The sequence below is a fragment of the Larus michahellis genome, chromosome 3 (assembly GCF_964199755.1).
Source record: "Larus michahellis chromosome 3, bLarMic1.1, whole genome shotgun sequence".
Lineage (NCBI taxonomy): Eukaryota > Metazoa > Chordata > Aves > Charadriiformes > Laridae > Larus > Larus michahellis.
In genome coordinates this window covers 18,628,199-18,644,719 of record NC_133898.1, presented here as the reverse complement: position 1 = coordinate 18,644,719, position 16,521 = coordinate 18,628,199, and the positions used below count along the sequence as shown (strand labels likewise).

The 16,521-nt window shown below is 47.6% G+C and overlaps 1 protein-coding gene across 4 annotated transcripts in view; it reads right to left on the bottom strand.

Annotated features, from left to right (window-relative positions):
• Positions 1–15,759, bottom strand: part of KCNK12 (potassium two pore domain channel subfamily K member 12) — a 29,995-nt gene extending 14,236 nt beyond the window's left edge. For 3 of the 4 annotated variants that reach the window (XR_012586001.1, XR_012586002.1, XM_074578920.1), the window contains exon 1: positions 15,338–15,759. Coding sequence is in view for 2 of the 4 variants with exons in the window: in XM_074578920.1 (XP_074435021.1) it covers positions 15,338–15,689 (352 nt within the window). In the remaining 2 variants the exon portion in view is untranslated. The remainder of the gene's footprint in view (positions 1–15,337) is intronic. The other variant, XM_074578921.1, reaches the window with a different exon arrangement.
• Positions 15,760–16,521: the final 762 nt, after the last annotated feature.

Below are 16,521 nucleotides of genomic sequence, written 5' to 3'. Positions count from 1 at the left end.
CCTCATGCTAATTCTGACCCACCACTTCAGATACAAGCTCTATGGCAGCATTAATTTCAGCTGTTTGATACTTCTTCTCCCCAAACAAACAGAATTAGTACAGCTGAGTTGATAAAAACACTCAGATGTCACTTATCCCTCATCAGCCTCTCACGGGTAAGTGCTGGCAATTAATGAGCCCCCCATCCTGACTTGCATAATAGGTTTTGTGGTTACCACTCTGCTCATCTGGACTTTTAATTTACTTATGCTGGTGATGGATTCAAGAGGTAGTGCAACTGGACAAACTTGTGAAGACTTATGTGCCTTGTGATATGCTTTCTTTTCTTTTACCCATTTTCTTATGGGTAAAAGAGACAGCTGGCGCCAGAAAACAAGAAGGAATAGCGGCTTTACTACCTGTGAGCTCTTCTCTCAGGCCACCCAGTTTGGCAACTACCTTATCTTACTATATTTTGAGGTTAAAGGGGTCGACAGTTTTACAGTAAAGATATATTTAACCAGAGATTGAGGCAAGTTTTGGCCACCTTTCAAACCGAACACAAAAAAGTCTTCCAGCTTTTGCCATGGCACCGTGTGTCCCTGCTTCTTTAAGCCAGGCCCTCAGCTCTTCTCGTAGCGGCACCCTGCCATAGGACGTGGCTCCTACAGCAAGTCAGCACAGCTCAGCAATCATTTTAAATCCCAGAGTGTAGATCATGAGAGCAGCATCACCTCTATCACTTCTTAATAATGCAGTTATATTTAATAAGGAATCAAAATAAACTAAAATTGTTGACTAGAACTTTTTAAACAAATGATTTCTCATAAATAAACAAAAAAAACCCCCTATAACCAGAATGCTGCTTCCAGAGAGAAAGCAGTTTTGGCAACATATAGACTAAGGTCTCACAGGGCTGGTCCTCAAGAGATGTGAGTTACAGAATACAGGCAGATAAACCAAGAGCAACCAATTTTGTTTCGCGTCTGTTCCACACTTGCTTTATTTCATGACTTCCCATAGCCCTGGTTGGTCTTTATTGACTAACATATAATCTGCATCAAGGAAGGTATCATATTCTGAATTTTGAGTCTAAAAATCTGTATTTGGATTCTGGTGCTCCCTTCAATCCCTTTTGCACCCGTTAGCGTTTCCTTATTATTGTCCCTGATAGAGTCATACCTGTATATTTCACAGCTGCCTTTCATATATTCTATAGCTCCTTACCACTTAACATCCAGAAACAGTTGCCTTGGATACAGGGTCACAGCTCAGAGCCGACAGAACCGCTGCAGATGGAAAACTTCTGCTGCATCCAGCGCTTTTACCCAAGGAGTGCGAGTACTACGAGGCAGTTCTTCCACCTGGCTTTGCATTTTCAGACTACGAATGAAAAACTTACTTTCCCTTTAACATCTTTGTCAGCCTGGTCTATTAAAATACTCCCCTTTGGGCTCAAACGGTAAATTTGTTTTAGAGCTTTTCCATTGCCAGAGCCTTTAATATCAAAGTTGCTGTACAATCACATTTCATCTTATTTAGATTACTACCTGGAAACAGAGCTACCTGAATGGTAGTGGTCTGTCCAGCACCGTGTGCATTAAGACACTTTAATTTAGACCCAAGCTAAGTCTGAAGACATGAGAGACCACTGCAGTTTTTAGGGCTGGTATAACCGGTATCGTACACAAGCTTGCAGTCCTTGGTGACCATGTACTGGAGCAGATACCCCATGGAGAAAACACTGAGTGACGGCAGTGACTGACTCCCATAATCAATCAATCAATCAATCAATCAATCTATCTACTTATCTATCCATCCATCCATCCCACTTCAAGTTGAATAAGCAGGCTGTGATTCTGTGTTTCTGGCATTTCCTATCTTTTTTGTAATTTCAATAACATTCTTTTAACATGGACTTGTTCTCCCCAATGCCCACAATGAACAGGTGGACAAAGGTCCTGTAAATTTGCTTTGTGAACCAGGGTGGGCTAAACCAGGTCCTTTTTCTTTCCCCCAAACTCCCCTTCAGCACATGCAAATGTGCATGCATGCACCCGATCCACCGGAGACTGCAGGAAAAGATGCTCAGTCTATTCTGTGACCTGAAAGAGAACCATCATAAACTCGACGAGCGTAGTTAAAAACCATCCAGGTCACCATTGTTGATCCTTGTTACCTCTTCACTGGTGAAATATTAGTCAGATTTGAGACAACTGCTATTCAGAAGGAGCCACGCTGGCAGAAGAGAGGCAGGAGATGATTAATCAAACATTAAGGAGTTTCAAGGAGCTGCAGGCAATTATTAAAGTCTTTCCACAGCACCAATTTTATTCTGTTTACACACAACTGTGATCAGATTATTGGTTATCCAAAGTGCTGCTATGCATAATATCAGTGAACGCCAGAATCAATCACCCCCAGCGTTTCTCTGCTGACTCTGATTTAAGCCGCAGCCTTAAAGGTCATGGCCACATTTTCATTCCTCTTTAAAGTACACTGGTTTCTTAAAAAGTTGCTAGAATTGTCAGCCTAAATTTACCTAAGCTTCCTTGACCAAAAAAAAAAAGTGAATCAATTGGAAGCCATGACAATAAAGAACTAAGAGGTAAAGCTAATAAATAGTTTTTAGTTACCCGGGTAAAGCTAATAAATAGTTTTTAGTTACCCGATGCATGTGAAGGGTATAACAAGAGACCAAGAGGTATCAATATTTTTCTGTAGAGGTGAATGAGAAAGACAAACCTAAAATTACGCCAAAAAGTGACTTGGATGAGGATGAGAGACCTCGTGCCCAGGGCTGGGAAGCAGCAGGGCAGCTCCATCAGGCCAGGGATGCCAGGATTCCCTGTTTCCTCTGGCAACCTGTGGTTTCTCTTGGTGGGCAAGGGGCCTGTGCTCCCACGGGCATCCCCTGGAGAGCAGCAGGATGCTGTGAGGGGCTGCCCCGTGGGGATGGGGCAGGAGGTACTGCCGTGGGGTGTGATGGAAAGGGCTGTGGAGGTAACCAGAGGTGCTGATGACAGTGATCCCTGGGTTGGAGAGGGAACCTGGGTGCTCTGGAGAGGAAATTTTGGAGGGGAGACAGTGGTGAAGGATCTCCTCTGGTAGGAAGGGGACAGGGCAGTCAGTTGGGGGCTAAGAAGCTGCAAGGAAACCTGTCTTGCAAAATCCCCTGAAGATGGGAACATGAAGCCTGACCCCTACGTGCAGAGTACTTGCACGTGGAGGTGCTGCCCTGTGCGGCTGATACCTGGCCACGTCAGCAGGCACGTGAGGAGGGGACCCCATGTCCTGTGGAGGTGTCCTGTGTGACAGAGCTTAGGCTGTGTGACTTACTTAGGCTGAAGGATATGCCAGACCTGAGGGGAGTAAGGGTGAGCTTTCTTCTCAGAAACCTCAAGTGTCACCACCTTGACAGGAGTCTAAGGCATTAGGGGTACCCCCCTAAAATTCCCTGGGAAAGAGGAGAGGAATAACCTCCTCAAAACCTGGCTGCTCACGTACGTTTACCCTCTCTGCTACACAGCAGGTCTCCCAAGTGCGTTTTTCTATGCTGACACCTTCTAGTTGAGCTTTCCAAGACAGATCTTCAACTTCTAGTGAGTACTCAGCAGGCACGTTTATCAGCTCAAGTAGTCTAACTTTTATAAATGTGAGTGATAAATGACCCTTAAAAAGAGAAACACTGGGGCTTCAGCTTCACTAGTGGCGGCAGTACTCTTGCTCTGTTCATCTACCAGAAGTAGGCAAGCTTCCTTTTTTTCTGAGTTGTACTGCTTGTTGCCCTTTCTGTGTACAGCGTGAGAAGAAAGTGCACACCAAAGACTAACCAAAAAAAAAAAACCACCCCTTGCTCACTACTAAATGCCATTATTGTAAACACGTAGCCCAATAAACACAGGAGGCTGATCATCCGGCCTGGCCAAGCCACTTTGGTGCAGAACCAAGATAAAGGCAGAAGCGGAAGTGTCTCTAAATCAGTTTTACAGTTCCCTGGCTGGGGCGGGCTGCTCCTCTATGCTCCTCGCGCAACCAAACAGGGACTGGCTTGTGCCAGGCCATCAGCATCGCCAGCTGAGCAGTAGCTCTGGCCCGAGGTCTTGCTAAGCAGCCCCCCTGAAGGGGGAACACACGGGGAGGGTCATGGGCTTGAGGCTGGAAATCTTGGGCAAGCTTATGTTTGCGTTTGCTGGTTGATCTTATTGCATCAGGACACAACTTCTAATGAAGGACAGGGGTTCTCTCCTAAAACGTGACAATGGAGAACAAAGTTCAGAGAAATAGGCAAATTGGAGGAGTATGAATTCAAACTGCACACAGAAAGTAAGGACCTACAAGCTGGCATTACGCTTGTTCAATTTCGACTGTAAAGGGAGGGAGGTGTCCTGCAGTGTGACAGTATTCCTTAACTTCCCCATTAACATATTGTTCATAAATATACTTTCTTCCAGTACTCCAGGTTTTATTGCTTTTATAAATAATATAATCTTCTCTGCTAAACTCTTGGGGGCAGAATCTGGTTTACCGTCGTAAAAATCACAGCTGAAACTATTTTCTTCGTTTTATGCTACCTTTCTTGGGCAAATCTTAAGCAAGATGACACTAAACCCCTTCTTGTTTTGTCAGATTCTCTGCTCCTTGGCACAGCCGGGGTGCTCTGATAGCTTGTTAAAACAGAAAGAATATGAGTTAGTGTAGGCTAAATTAGTACTAAAACCACCTTGCAAAGGAAAACTTCCAGAAAAAGGGGATGAAAGCAGGATGCTCTTTCTTTTGGTTGCAGCCGATCTCCTTGTGAATTGACCTAGGCTAGTCAGAGCTGCTTCTCGTGGCTGAATCCACACCTGATGATCACAGAGTCCTATCTTTGGTTTGTTTTCTTTCCTTATCCTAACAGCTGGGTGAGAACCATTTTGCTATAATCTTTTCTGAAATGGTGGTGGTGTTAGTAACGGAAAAATATAGCCTGCAAGCTCCCCGGTTGCTTAAGTTATATTACCGTGGAAAAACACTTCCCCGCACTAGAGGCTAATGGTCTTCAAAATCCCGCCTTAACAGTTGCCGGGGCCACATCCAAGCCTTGCTCACACCTGAGGTTGTGCGCAGAAGCATCTGCCTCGGCCCACGACACTGCCCAACCTCAGCGAAAACACCGAGCTTTCCGAGACACTCTCAGACAGAGGAAACTTCTCTGAATTCAGAGTAACCATTTTCAAAGATCTGCAGAAAACAAAAGCATGATAATGAAGAAACGTGCAAAGTCTGTCTTGGTAACCAAGGATATACGTGAAGGCATAGCTCACGGACCCCAAGAGCCGGCAGCTCCTTCTCTCTCTAGGGATGTGTCCAATATCTGAAGCCATACACTGCCACCTTCTCTGACCTGCCTACACTCCTCATGTAGCTGATGATATGATTCCAGGGGAACATTGTTTCAAAAGTTGACTTCTTTTGCAATCTTAATTTTTCATCCTTTAAAGCTGCTTCGACTCTTATTTTCCTACGTTTTTGAGAATGATTTTTTTTTGGTGTGGATAATTGTGTATCTAAGCAACACTTTAACAAGAAAAAGCTTATGCCCTGTTGTTTCAAATGGAGTGTTTCAAACATTAGCATTCACACCTGCTTTTGCCGTTTATTGAAACTTGCAGTCGCATTTCAGACGCCTGAGCAGACCCAAGGTTGTGCAAAAATTGTTTTCTGAGCTGCAAGGAAAAAAGAATAATGGCATCCGGATTTTGTTACATTCTTGAGACATCATGGGCTTCAAAAGAATATTTGCATGTGTACTGCCACTGCAGTGCCAGTACATCTCACGATACTTCTCCTTTCAGGCTAAGAAATAGCATTATCTGAATTTTGCAAGTGATCTTGGGTGTATGTCATATTTCCCCACATGAGAAGTCTGATAAAACACGATGCCACTCCTGGGCTTTCTAAGCCCTACAGGTGGGAAAGGCTGTCAACCGGTTACATCGCTGGCTTATCTTTTGACTGGATAAAACAATAAACTTGCAGCATTTTTTTCTGCTGTTGGTGCTCGTGCAGGTATTCAGAGAACATTTATTTCTTGATAGGTGTCTGAGCTCTTCTGCTAGAATCAGCCTATAGAGATGGACATGTAGGACAAAAAGGACCTAAACATACAGGGCAAAATCTTTATACACTAGCTATTTTTTTTCCTGAATTTCTATGTAAACTTCTACAGTTATAATTTAATGAAAAAAAAACCTGACCAATCTACCTCAACTTTTTAATGGTTTAAACATGCCTTCCTGAGTCTCTTATTGCAAAAAGTTCCAGCTGAAAGAAAAGAAGCAAATTCTTAAGCATCTTTTTGCTCAGGCAGCTCCTCTAATTCATTAATGAAGGCACAAAGACCTAATTTTAAGTAACTGTAATAGAAATATAGGGTGACAGGACTCTGCTGACTAACCAGTTACTTCTCATTTTCTATTTCTGCATTTAACTCTTCCTTCCTTAGTACGTATTTCCCTTGGCTACTTTTAAATTTAATGATACTGAACAACTTTGCCACTTTATCAAGATCATTTTCAGCTTTTAATTTCATCTGAGATTTTCCTGGTCCTCGCAGCTCTCCCAGCAGCAGTTTTTGTAAACAGACAAACCATTTTATCACACAGGTTTTCCCTCCACCCCCCGTTTATATCACCATGTGGACTGAAGATCTTTACACTGCAGTCATTTCCATCATCAAAGGCTTAAAGCAGGCTTGACTCCATACACGCTGAGCACAAGTGACACTGTATTTTTTATTTATCCTCATGAGATAAATATATTGCTTGCACAGTACTTGGTCTGAGGAAAGAGATGACAGAATATTCAATAAAGAATAACAAAAAGGATGCCAACCAGTTTTCTTTTAATTGAAATTTACTGAATTAGTTTCTCAACCAGGTCTCACGTGGGCAAATTTCTGCTAATTGCTGTTTCTGCCTTGATTAAATTTGCCTGCCTAAGACTTGAGAATGAATGTGAACATTTGGCCCATCATTTCTAAAGGGGAAGAAGCTGCAGTGGTGGAAGCTCAGAAAGTTTAAAGTTCGTTGAGGAACTGCTGTGGGGCTGTATTTGTTATCAAGGTATTATCACTTTTTTCACCAACAAGTAAGGAGCACTTACTATGGATTTTTAAACACGAGCAATAGCAGTGCCTCAGCCATATAAGTAATCCCATACGCTAACATCAAACCACTCAATTCCTTATCTTATTGCACTCCAAAACTTTAATTACTTGAAAAGGCTGCTAATGCTTTGCCTCATCTCATGCAATTAGATTTAATTTTCTTCCTGCTTCTCTTGGATTGATTCCAGAGAGATTGCGTTGAAACCTTTCCTATGTCTATAGCTAGGTGTGCCACCCATTGCCATCGACAGACCCGCTGAGCTCAGAGATGCATTACAGTAATGTCACGCACCAGGAGGTGCTGGCAACATCAGACCTACATTTGTTTTATAAACCTAGCATGCCAATACAACGAGGAGGGCGAGATTTCCCAAAGCTCCGTAGACCGGTCTACTACTGACTTCAGCAGAAGCAGGCTATTGCGGACGTAGAAAATTAAACATTTGATTTGTCTGGATTGCTATGCAAAATTGCCCCTTAGGTTACAATTCTGTTTGTTACTTCAGTGTTTCTGTTCACAAAAGCTTTTATTATCACTTCTAAGATTTACTGTGCTGGGTAGGACTTTCACGTTTCAAATATTCACCAGCATGAACCCTAATCTTTGTCCTTACCTATCTTTGCCCAAAACACGCTCAGATACGCACTTGGTGCTGACAGTCTACGAAAACTGTCTCTTTTGATAAAGGTAAGCAAGGCTCATATGGATCATGGGTACAGGCTATGTTTCCAATAATATGAAGCTGTCTCTGTACTAAAAATTTCAGATAAAATGTTCCGTGTTTGTTCTCTGTTGCTCTAACCCTGATGCTACTACGGCAAGAGGTAAAATTCTCGTTGACTTCAACAGCTGCAAACATAAGGTAATACTGCATTCATTAAATTAATTACTTTGTATTTTCCAGCACAACACCAGGAGTGGATATTGTTACATGAAATTAATTGCCAAAACATCTATCCTATAATTGTTTTCCTCTTCTCTCCACGATGAAGAGCAATTAAAGTTCGCATAAATGCAAGACACACCGTCTTGCGAAGATGACCCATCAATAAAAGTGAGAAAAAATGAAGTGTGTATGATCTGTGTCAAACTGAAGACAATCAGAGAAGGAAGAAATAGTTAGTCTGAAAAGAGAAATGGGGGTCAATAGCAGGATTAACACTAGAGATGAGGGACAGGCATGATGGGGAGCAGAAAGAAACTGTAAAGCTTTACTTTTGACTTTTTTGGAAGTTATTAACTCAAAAGACTGTAAAGACATAAAGCAAATATTCAAAATTTCATCAAGCAAATAGATCATCAGTAGAGGAGGGTATGCTAATTGGGAGGCAGCAGAAATTGAGAGTTCCTGGGAAAGGCAGGTGACCGGGGAGTGTTAGATAAGCTCTAAGAGAAAGAAAGGGGGAACGTCCCCAGAAGAGCAGAGGGGGACAGCAGAGGCTGGGGACCATGTGGGCTCCATGGGAACACAGCCCATAGGGATTCAGACAGGATTTGGAATTACGAGCCCTACACAAACAGGACAGCTGATAAGCCCAATAATTATGATCCCTCACTGCTACTACAGGCGCAATAACTGGTTTACTGGGAGGTTGCTTAGTAATACAGACTGACTAGCTGGAGCCACGCGTGTCACCCCCACAGACAGAGAGCCATCAGAGTGGTATTCTGGCTCACCAATGTTTGGTTTGCAATCACATCGCCAAGCTCTTGTAAATGCAGAGGGGACCGAAATACAGGTATCTGCTGCCCAGCAGGAATCACTGAAGACCAAACGGAATGCAGAGCTTAGTGGGAGGTACGTACCCACTAAGTAGACATTGCTCCTTCAATTACCTGACCTAGAGGGACCCTGAAGGCTGCAAAAATGGAGAATCCTTCACTACAACCTCCAGTCTGTCTTTGTTTCGAACCTGAACCAGCACACAGTAAGTCAACATAAAACTTCCCCTGACTTCTGAGATGTGGAACCATATCTCTTGTGATGCCAGGCAAATTCTTTATTCCCTGATGTTATAGATGGGCTTTGTTTTTTGGGTAACTCCTCTGAGATTTTGTGATGCTTGACATTCAGTCCAGAGACCCCAGGTTTCAGTGGACCAGCTGAGCATCCCAAACTCCACAGCTACAGCAAAAAGAAGCGCAGTTTGGTCCTCCCCTGGCTTAATGTCCCCATCCGTTAAAACAACAAATACATCTCCATTGTACCGATGTTAGTGTTTTGAAATATGGGGTTTCATAGATAGGGTTTAGTACTTAAGAAACCTCTGAAACTCTTAGATTAAGTAATCTGAGCTGATGTGGCTCTGTAGGAATCACTCAGTTTAGATAACGGAAGCATCATAATAGCTTCACTTTCTGGGTCTGGCATAACCCTACGGGGGCAGGTAAACCCTAAGCAGTACTGAGGCTGATTAAAATAATATTTTCAGAGACTTTTTTCTTTTTAAAAAGGGCTTTGTTTAAAGTTAATGGGGTTCCTCCTTCCTGCCTTATAGAATAAAAATCCGACAAATTTAGGATCAAAATTATTTAATCACGACCCTTCAGGGGGAACACCTCAAGTCACCCGCATAATTACATGGATGTACTCCAAGTAAAGCTCCCTGTTGTTGCTTTCAACTAGAAGAAGGCAAGCTGTGATTTAGATTACTTTCCTGCTCGGAGCACCCAACCTATGCCCACACATTTAGGAAATTCCCACCAGTGGAACCCAAAGGAATTACTACTCCCGTGAAGCTACAGCAAGTAGAGAACATTGTTACGGTGCCAGGCCCTCATCTGAGGAAAATCGCTGTAGGATTGCTTCTCTCCACAGAAACACGCTTGAAACATTGACTTGCTGACCTCTGAGCCTCTTGCTCTCTGTTCTCTATCGAGATCACCAGGGTGAGAAAATAACCTTCGGATGCCCACTGGCACGTTGATCAAAACATCACACGCACCCAAGGAATCAGATTTGGCTGCAGCTGACCAAGACCAAGCTGAAACACACTGTCATGCTGGCGGCACACCGCATAAGGGCTGGCAAAGACAAACAACCTGACACTGCAGCTTAATAATACTGCTTGCTCTCCCAACTGCTTTCTGGTTTGGTTTTTTTCTTTCACTTCAAGAAGGTCAACTCTGGAGGCAACTTGCCCCCTAATTTGAACCATTTGCAAAAGCTGCCTGTACAAGCCTCAGAGAACTGCAGAGCCCAGAGAAAACATAACACCGATGCTAAACCCTTGGTTTGACTGTCGACTTTTGGGTTGCGTTGGCCACGTAGACAGTGAAATTTCATTCACGGAGAGCAGAGAGCCAGAACCTTCCCCAGCTGCAGCTCAAATTCACATCCTGAAACATACCAGTGAGGAAGGCAGGGCAAATATATTTTACCCTTAAAGCCTTCAGACCAACTTGGGTTATTTGCGGAATTTCTTGCCCAATTACCATGTGAAGTGCCTGCTCTTGGGGAGGCTCACTCTCTGGCTCCTACCAGTGCGGTCCAACATCTGACCATGCGCTTCCTGAGCTGTCTGACCGCCTTTTGCTCACCACTTCCACTGAATTATTGCCTTCAGTGCACCTGGACCTCCAGATTTTCTCGAAAGACTACAACACAGAGCCAGAGGAGATTTTAGAAGTGAGTGGTGATGGTGCCCTATGTTGTGGAGAGCAAGCCGAAATGATGTGCTGGGTATGCTGGGTCCCTACAGAGGACCCAGAGAGAAGGGGCTCTATCCCAGCCGACATCCTAAGCAAGGAGAGCGCAGATGCAGGGAGCCAGTTAGCTGGTAGAAAATACCAAATGTTATATGGCCTCTCTTCACGTGGTTTCAAAGCCCATCTCACTGTAGGGCTGTGCCTTATCTGTTTGAGATAACAGCAGAGAAGAGCATGCCCCATCGCTTTGGGTGGAGCCGTCAGTCCACACGAATACTGAGGCATTTAACGGGATCCCTTGGTGGTAAGGAAAGGATGAATAGTCCTGCTCACGCCTATACACCATGCCCTTAACACCTGTAACCCTCGCACAGCTGTAGGGGGAAGGTCTTTGCACAATTTCTTCTCAAAACACCTATAACCCACACACGCTCCATCCCAAAACAATCCATCCACAGTAAGGGTGCTTTTTAAAAATATTACGTTGAAAAATCACTTCTATGTATCGAACTACTTCTTTTGATCTACTTCTTTAGTGCCTAGTATGGATTTCTATGAAGCAAGTGTATCACTTGATCTTCCAAAGGATTTTGAAATGTGTACTTACATGTAAGAAGCTTAAAATCCCAATTTAGTAATAAGTCGATGTCTCAATACGTTTTAATATGTAGGTATCTAATGTCTATTTTAACATTTAAGAGAGGAAAAAAATCTGTATACGGAGTCTACACTCATGGACTGAGTCAGAAATCCAGAGCTTTGGGCATCCTGGAGTTGCCTTATGGGCTAGAATATGGGGAAACCTGTGTCTGCTGATGCTGTATTCTGCGTCATTTCACTGGGAAGAAAACTGGTCTGAGTTATGCTTTGCTTTCAGTCTAACAAAGTGCCAGAAAATACCTGTGATTTGTATTTGGGGAAGGAAGGAAAAAAACTCAACTGAAAAACAAAGTCTGCTGCCAGTTAGACCAATGAATCAAGAATAAATTTCAGTAGTTACTCCTTAAAGAAATCAGTACAAAAATAATAATAATAATTGCCTATGAGAAAAATACCTTTTGGAGTGCAAAATAATGACTGAATGTATGTAGACAGCAAGCAATCAGAGATTAGACTGAAGAATATTCTTACATAGATAGCTCTGAAAATCGAGATGTGTCTAATGAAAAATAGACTCAACATTTCATTATTCAGCCACAAACAATGCAATAATAAAAAATGAATGCCCAGAGCGCTACCAAGAGAGTGTTTTACGGACAGTAAGCCACTCACTTTGTGGGCTATTCAGGAAAATGCTTTAAGATTAGACTTAACATTTCATTATAACTCTCTCTCCCATTTCTTAAAAGACCCCACTGACACGCTTCTCACCCAGAGGGTTTGATTGCATCCCCGTGTAATTAGGGAAGATGCAGAACTGCAGCCAGGAGACAGGAGACAAAGCGCCTCATGCAGGGGAGCTGCTGGGCTCTGCAAAGCCCCTGCTCAAGGAGGCTGGATGGAGCAGTTTTCTCCAAGCCCGACGGTGCCTAACCCTTGTGTCCACAGAAGGATGAAGAGTTGGAGCCTCCCTCCCTCTGTTCAGCTTGCACAAACCCTGGGAAAAACTTGCAGCCCTGTCCCCGGGTGACTCTATTTCGATGCCTACACATGAAGGATTTAGTAGTTTTATTAAAACCAGCAAGAGCTGAGTGAGGGCTTGAAATGACCCAGCGAGTTTTCTGTAAGTTGGAATCCTCTACAGATAAGAGGCTGAGTAAAACCGTGGGCAATTCACCCTTGACAGACACGGCGTCTGTTTGTCAAGCAGTGAGTAAGAAAGCTTTCTGACGCGTCAGTACGGTAGGAGTGTGTCTAGCTGCAGTAATAAAGTTGCTTTGACACATGTAAGAGGTGAAGCTGTTGGGGAAGGCAAGCTGTTTTGACTCTAGGTGTCTGGTAGCTCCTGGCGAGATTGAGTAAAGACCGCATTCTCCTTGCCAATGAACTGTGACACAAAGGCAAGTGAAATTGCTCTGAACCGGGATAATACGGTGTTTGAGCCAGTAGCGGAATCAGAGGTACAGAAATGAGCTGGCTGGGACGGAAAAAAGGCACCGCGACAGAACGGCTCTGGAACTGCTCCCCCAGCTGACATTCTGATGTCCACCATTTCGTTTCCACCATTTCATTTCCACCACTTGGTTGTGAGCGAGACAGCTCTGTGCACCTTTCATTAAGAGTTTTGGGGTTTTAGCGGGACAACTAGTTAATTCACTGGGTTTTCTCGCTTTTGCTAGGCAAACACAGCTGCCAATAATGACTGAATGCAACTGCATGGTGGAAGAAGCCCAGCCCGTAGACAGGCTGCTGAGCCCACCGTGAGCTTTGCCTCTCCACAAGCCGCAGCAGCTTGAAGGGATGAGCGAGGAGAAGCGCTGAGGTGGGGGCAGCAGCTCCTCTTCTGCAGCTGTAGACGCAGCTGGTAAAAGCTCTGCCGGGATGGGGTGCAACGGCCTAGGGACGCTGGTATTCCAGGTGACACTGCTCATGGCGGGGCCACGCAGCTCGGCACCCTCACCACAGCAGCTCTGCCATGGCCTTCGCCGTGCCCGAAGGCACAACTCGGCTTCGCTTCGAGCCACCTTCTGCTGCATCTCCTCACCCAAGAGCAGAACCTCGCTCTGCAGCAGGCTGGCCGAACTCACGCAAAGTTCTGTAGGCAATCCGGGAGTATCAGCAGGTAGCACGCCAAGAGAAGGCACTGCTCAGGGCAGCGCCTGGCAGAATCTGGCCTTTGCTGTAGCTGTGGGGAAAAACAGTCTTCGGCCTCCAGCTCGCATGTGAGAGATGCAGACATTATTGGCTATAAAGAGAGGCTTGGGAATATGAGAATAGGAGGAATTCTCTACAGGAGATAGAGAAAGGAATATGAGAAAGACAGGAATATGAGAAAGACAATTCTTGGTTCAGCCATTTACACCTGTCAAGACTGCCAAAAAAACCCCTGCCGAGTGTCTCATTCCCTCCGCCCAGGTACAAATGACTGCAGACAGGGCGATGAAGCTGAGACGCAAACGAACGCTTGCAAATGAAGAGGAAACTTCACATTTCAATAACCCCAGAGAGGAGAAGCCAGGGTTCATGGAGAAGTGAATTGATCCGCGTTTACACATCTCCTGAAGTTTTCTCTGTTTGCTACAGCAGGTGTAAGGAAGGAGTGAGTTTATTAATACACTGACTTTCCCTCCCCCCCTCCATTCAGGTCAGTCATAATGATCTCTTAAAAATACATGCTCTTGTGATGAAGAAGGCCTAATGTTTAATTAAAATGGTGTTTTAATGACTGGACTATGGAACGTACTTGAAAAGGAAAACTTAACTGAATTATTCAATGTAAAAAGTAACAATACTTGACAACACCGCTGTAGTCACCATCACGACTCTATTATAGAGATTAGTCACTATTGATAAAACATTTTCCGAACCTAATGAATGTAAGCGCAGTAACAAGCTGTGTGTTTCTTCCTCTCTAATAAAGCGAAAGCGTGACATTTATGCTCAGAAGCCCCAAGACAATTGGCTTGTTACAAAACTTAAAAACTGGCAGAGAGAGAAGATCAGTAAGATCTTCTGTCCGCAGGGACAGGATTTCCCACGCAATACTCCGAGAGCCGCAGATAGCCACAGCTTTACTTCAAGTAAATCTCCCGTATGACCGTTCTTAATGGTGCTTAGAGTAAATAAGTTGACAGTAAAAAGGCAAAAAATGGTAATTTTAGAGAAAAAAAAATAAGTTTAAACTAAAAAAAAAAATATTCCTCCCCCCAAAACTCGCCATTTGCTCATAAAGTGCTGCTTTTCCTAAACACCTATGGGATATGAATAACTGCAGTCAGCTGTAGCCGGCGATGTACTGAGAACGTACATTACGGTACAGCTAGGAGACGTGCGGCTTCGTGTAGCTTAATCCTGTATTCACACACGCATCTTAACTTTGCCAGCAGTAAAAGCCAGTACCGAGTTCACCGGTCAGGCACCGCGACAGCCTGGCTACCGTTCACCGTCTTCGGTAGCCCGCTGCCTCCCAGCCTCCGCGCCGCCTCGCCCGGTAACCAGCCATCCGAGCAGCAGGCGGATCCCGCCACGGGCAGCGGGGCGGGCTGGGCTCCTCGGAGGGCGACCAGCCCCGCTCGCCCCGCCGGGCCGGTTGGAGCCCAGACGCACGGCCGGCAGCGAAAGTTTGGTGGGGAGGGACGGGGCTCCCGCCGCGCCCGGCGCCGGGCACCGGCAGCCGCGACGGTCAGCTGCCCCTGAGGCTGCCGGAGCGGAGCCCAGCGCCGGCCCCCGGCTCCGCGCACCGATGGGCGGTGGGACCACGACCCGCCGGGGTGAGGGGTGAGTGGGGACGGGGACCCGGCCACCCCCTCCCCGACTGCAAGGCCTCCGGTTGCCATAGCAACGTGTCAGCGCTTCTCCCCCAAACTTTGGTCGCTATAACGACCGCCCCGGGGCCGCGGCCGCAGCATCCCCCGGGCGGGCGGCTGCGCCGGGGGGGGGCCGTCGGGGCGGCGCTCACCTATGGTGGAGACGACGGTGCCCACGAAGTAGAAGGCGCCGGGGAAGTCCCAGCGGGGCCGCAGGGCGTCGACGCGGATGCCGGCGGCCATGGCCGCCTCGTAGCTCCGCAGGAAGGCGCGCAGCTCCGGCAGGCTGATGTTGAAGATGCGGCTGAAGTTGTGGAGGGTCCGGTTCCAGCGCAGCTGCGCCGCCGCCTCCGACGGGCTCTCGAGGGCCGAGAAGACGGTGGCGCCGGCGCTCAGGTACGCCGCGATGAGGGCGGCCAGCAGCAGGAACCGCCCGTTGTCCTCGTTGAGGGGCGCCAGGCGCCGCCGGCGGCAGGAGCCCGCCGCCCCCCGCGGGGGCATCATCCGGTGCGCGGCGGGGCGGGCGCGGCGGGCGGCGGGCGGCCCCCGGCGGGGGGCGCGGGCATGGGGCGGCGCGGCGCGGAGCCCGGCGCGGCGGCGGCTTCGCTGCAGGGGCCGCGGCTCTGAGTCATCCCCCGGCGGGGCTGCCCGCCCGGCTGGCGGCGGCGGCGCCCCGGGGCCGCCGGGCTCGCCCGCCCGCCCTCAGCCCGACGCCCCGCGGCCCCGGGGCCCTGGGCTGCTGCGGCGCGGCCTCGCCGGCGCCCCCCGCCCGGTTCGCTCTGGCCATGCGGGGCGGCGGCGGCGGCGGCCCCGCCGCGGGGGAGACCGCCGCGGGGAGGCGGAGGCGGAGGCTCCGCGCAGCGCCCGGTCGACGGCGGGCGGAGGGCGGGAGCGTGCGGCACGGCCCCCGGGGAGCCGCATCCCCGGCGGGAAGGCTCCCCCGGCCCCGATGCCGCCGCCCGTCCGTCCGCCCGCCCGCCCCGGGCCGGGGCGCCGTCGCCGCTGCCGGTGCCGCGCCCCCGGGGTGCAGCCGAGCCCGGCCCGGGGGAGGGACGGGGCGGGGCGGCCCTGCCCTGCCCTGTCCTACCGCGTCCTGCCTTTTCCTACCTTGTCCTGCCTTGTCCTGCCCCGTCCTGCCGTGCCGTGCCCTGCCCGCCGGTCCCCCGGTCTCCGCTCCTCACCGCGGCACCGGACGGCTGACCCCCACCCCAGGCACACGCGGGGAAGGGGGGAGACACGGCAAAGGCGGCTGCCCCCCCTCGATGCGCCTTGCCGTTGCGGAGGTTTGGGTTTTGGTTTGGTTTTTTTGTTTGTTTGTTTCTTTTTTTTTCTTTTT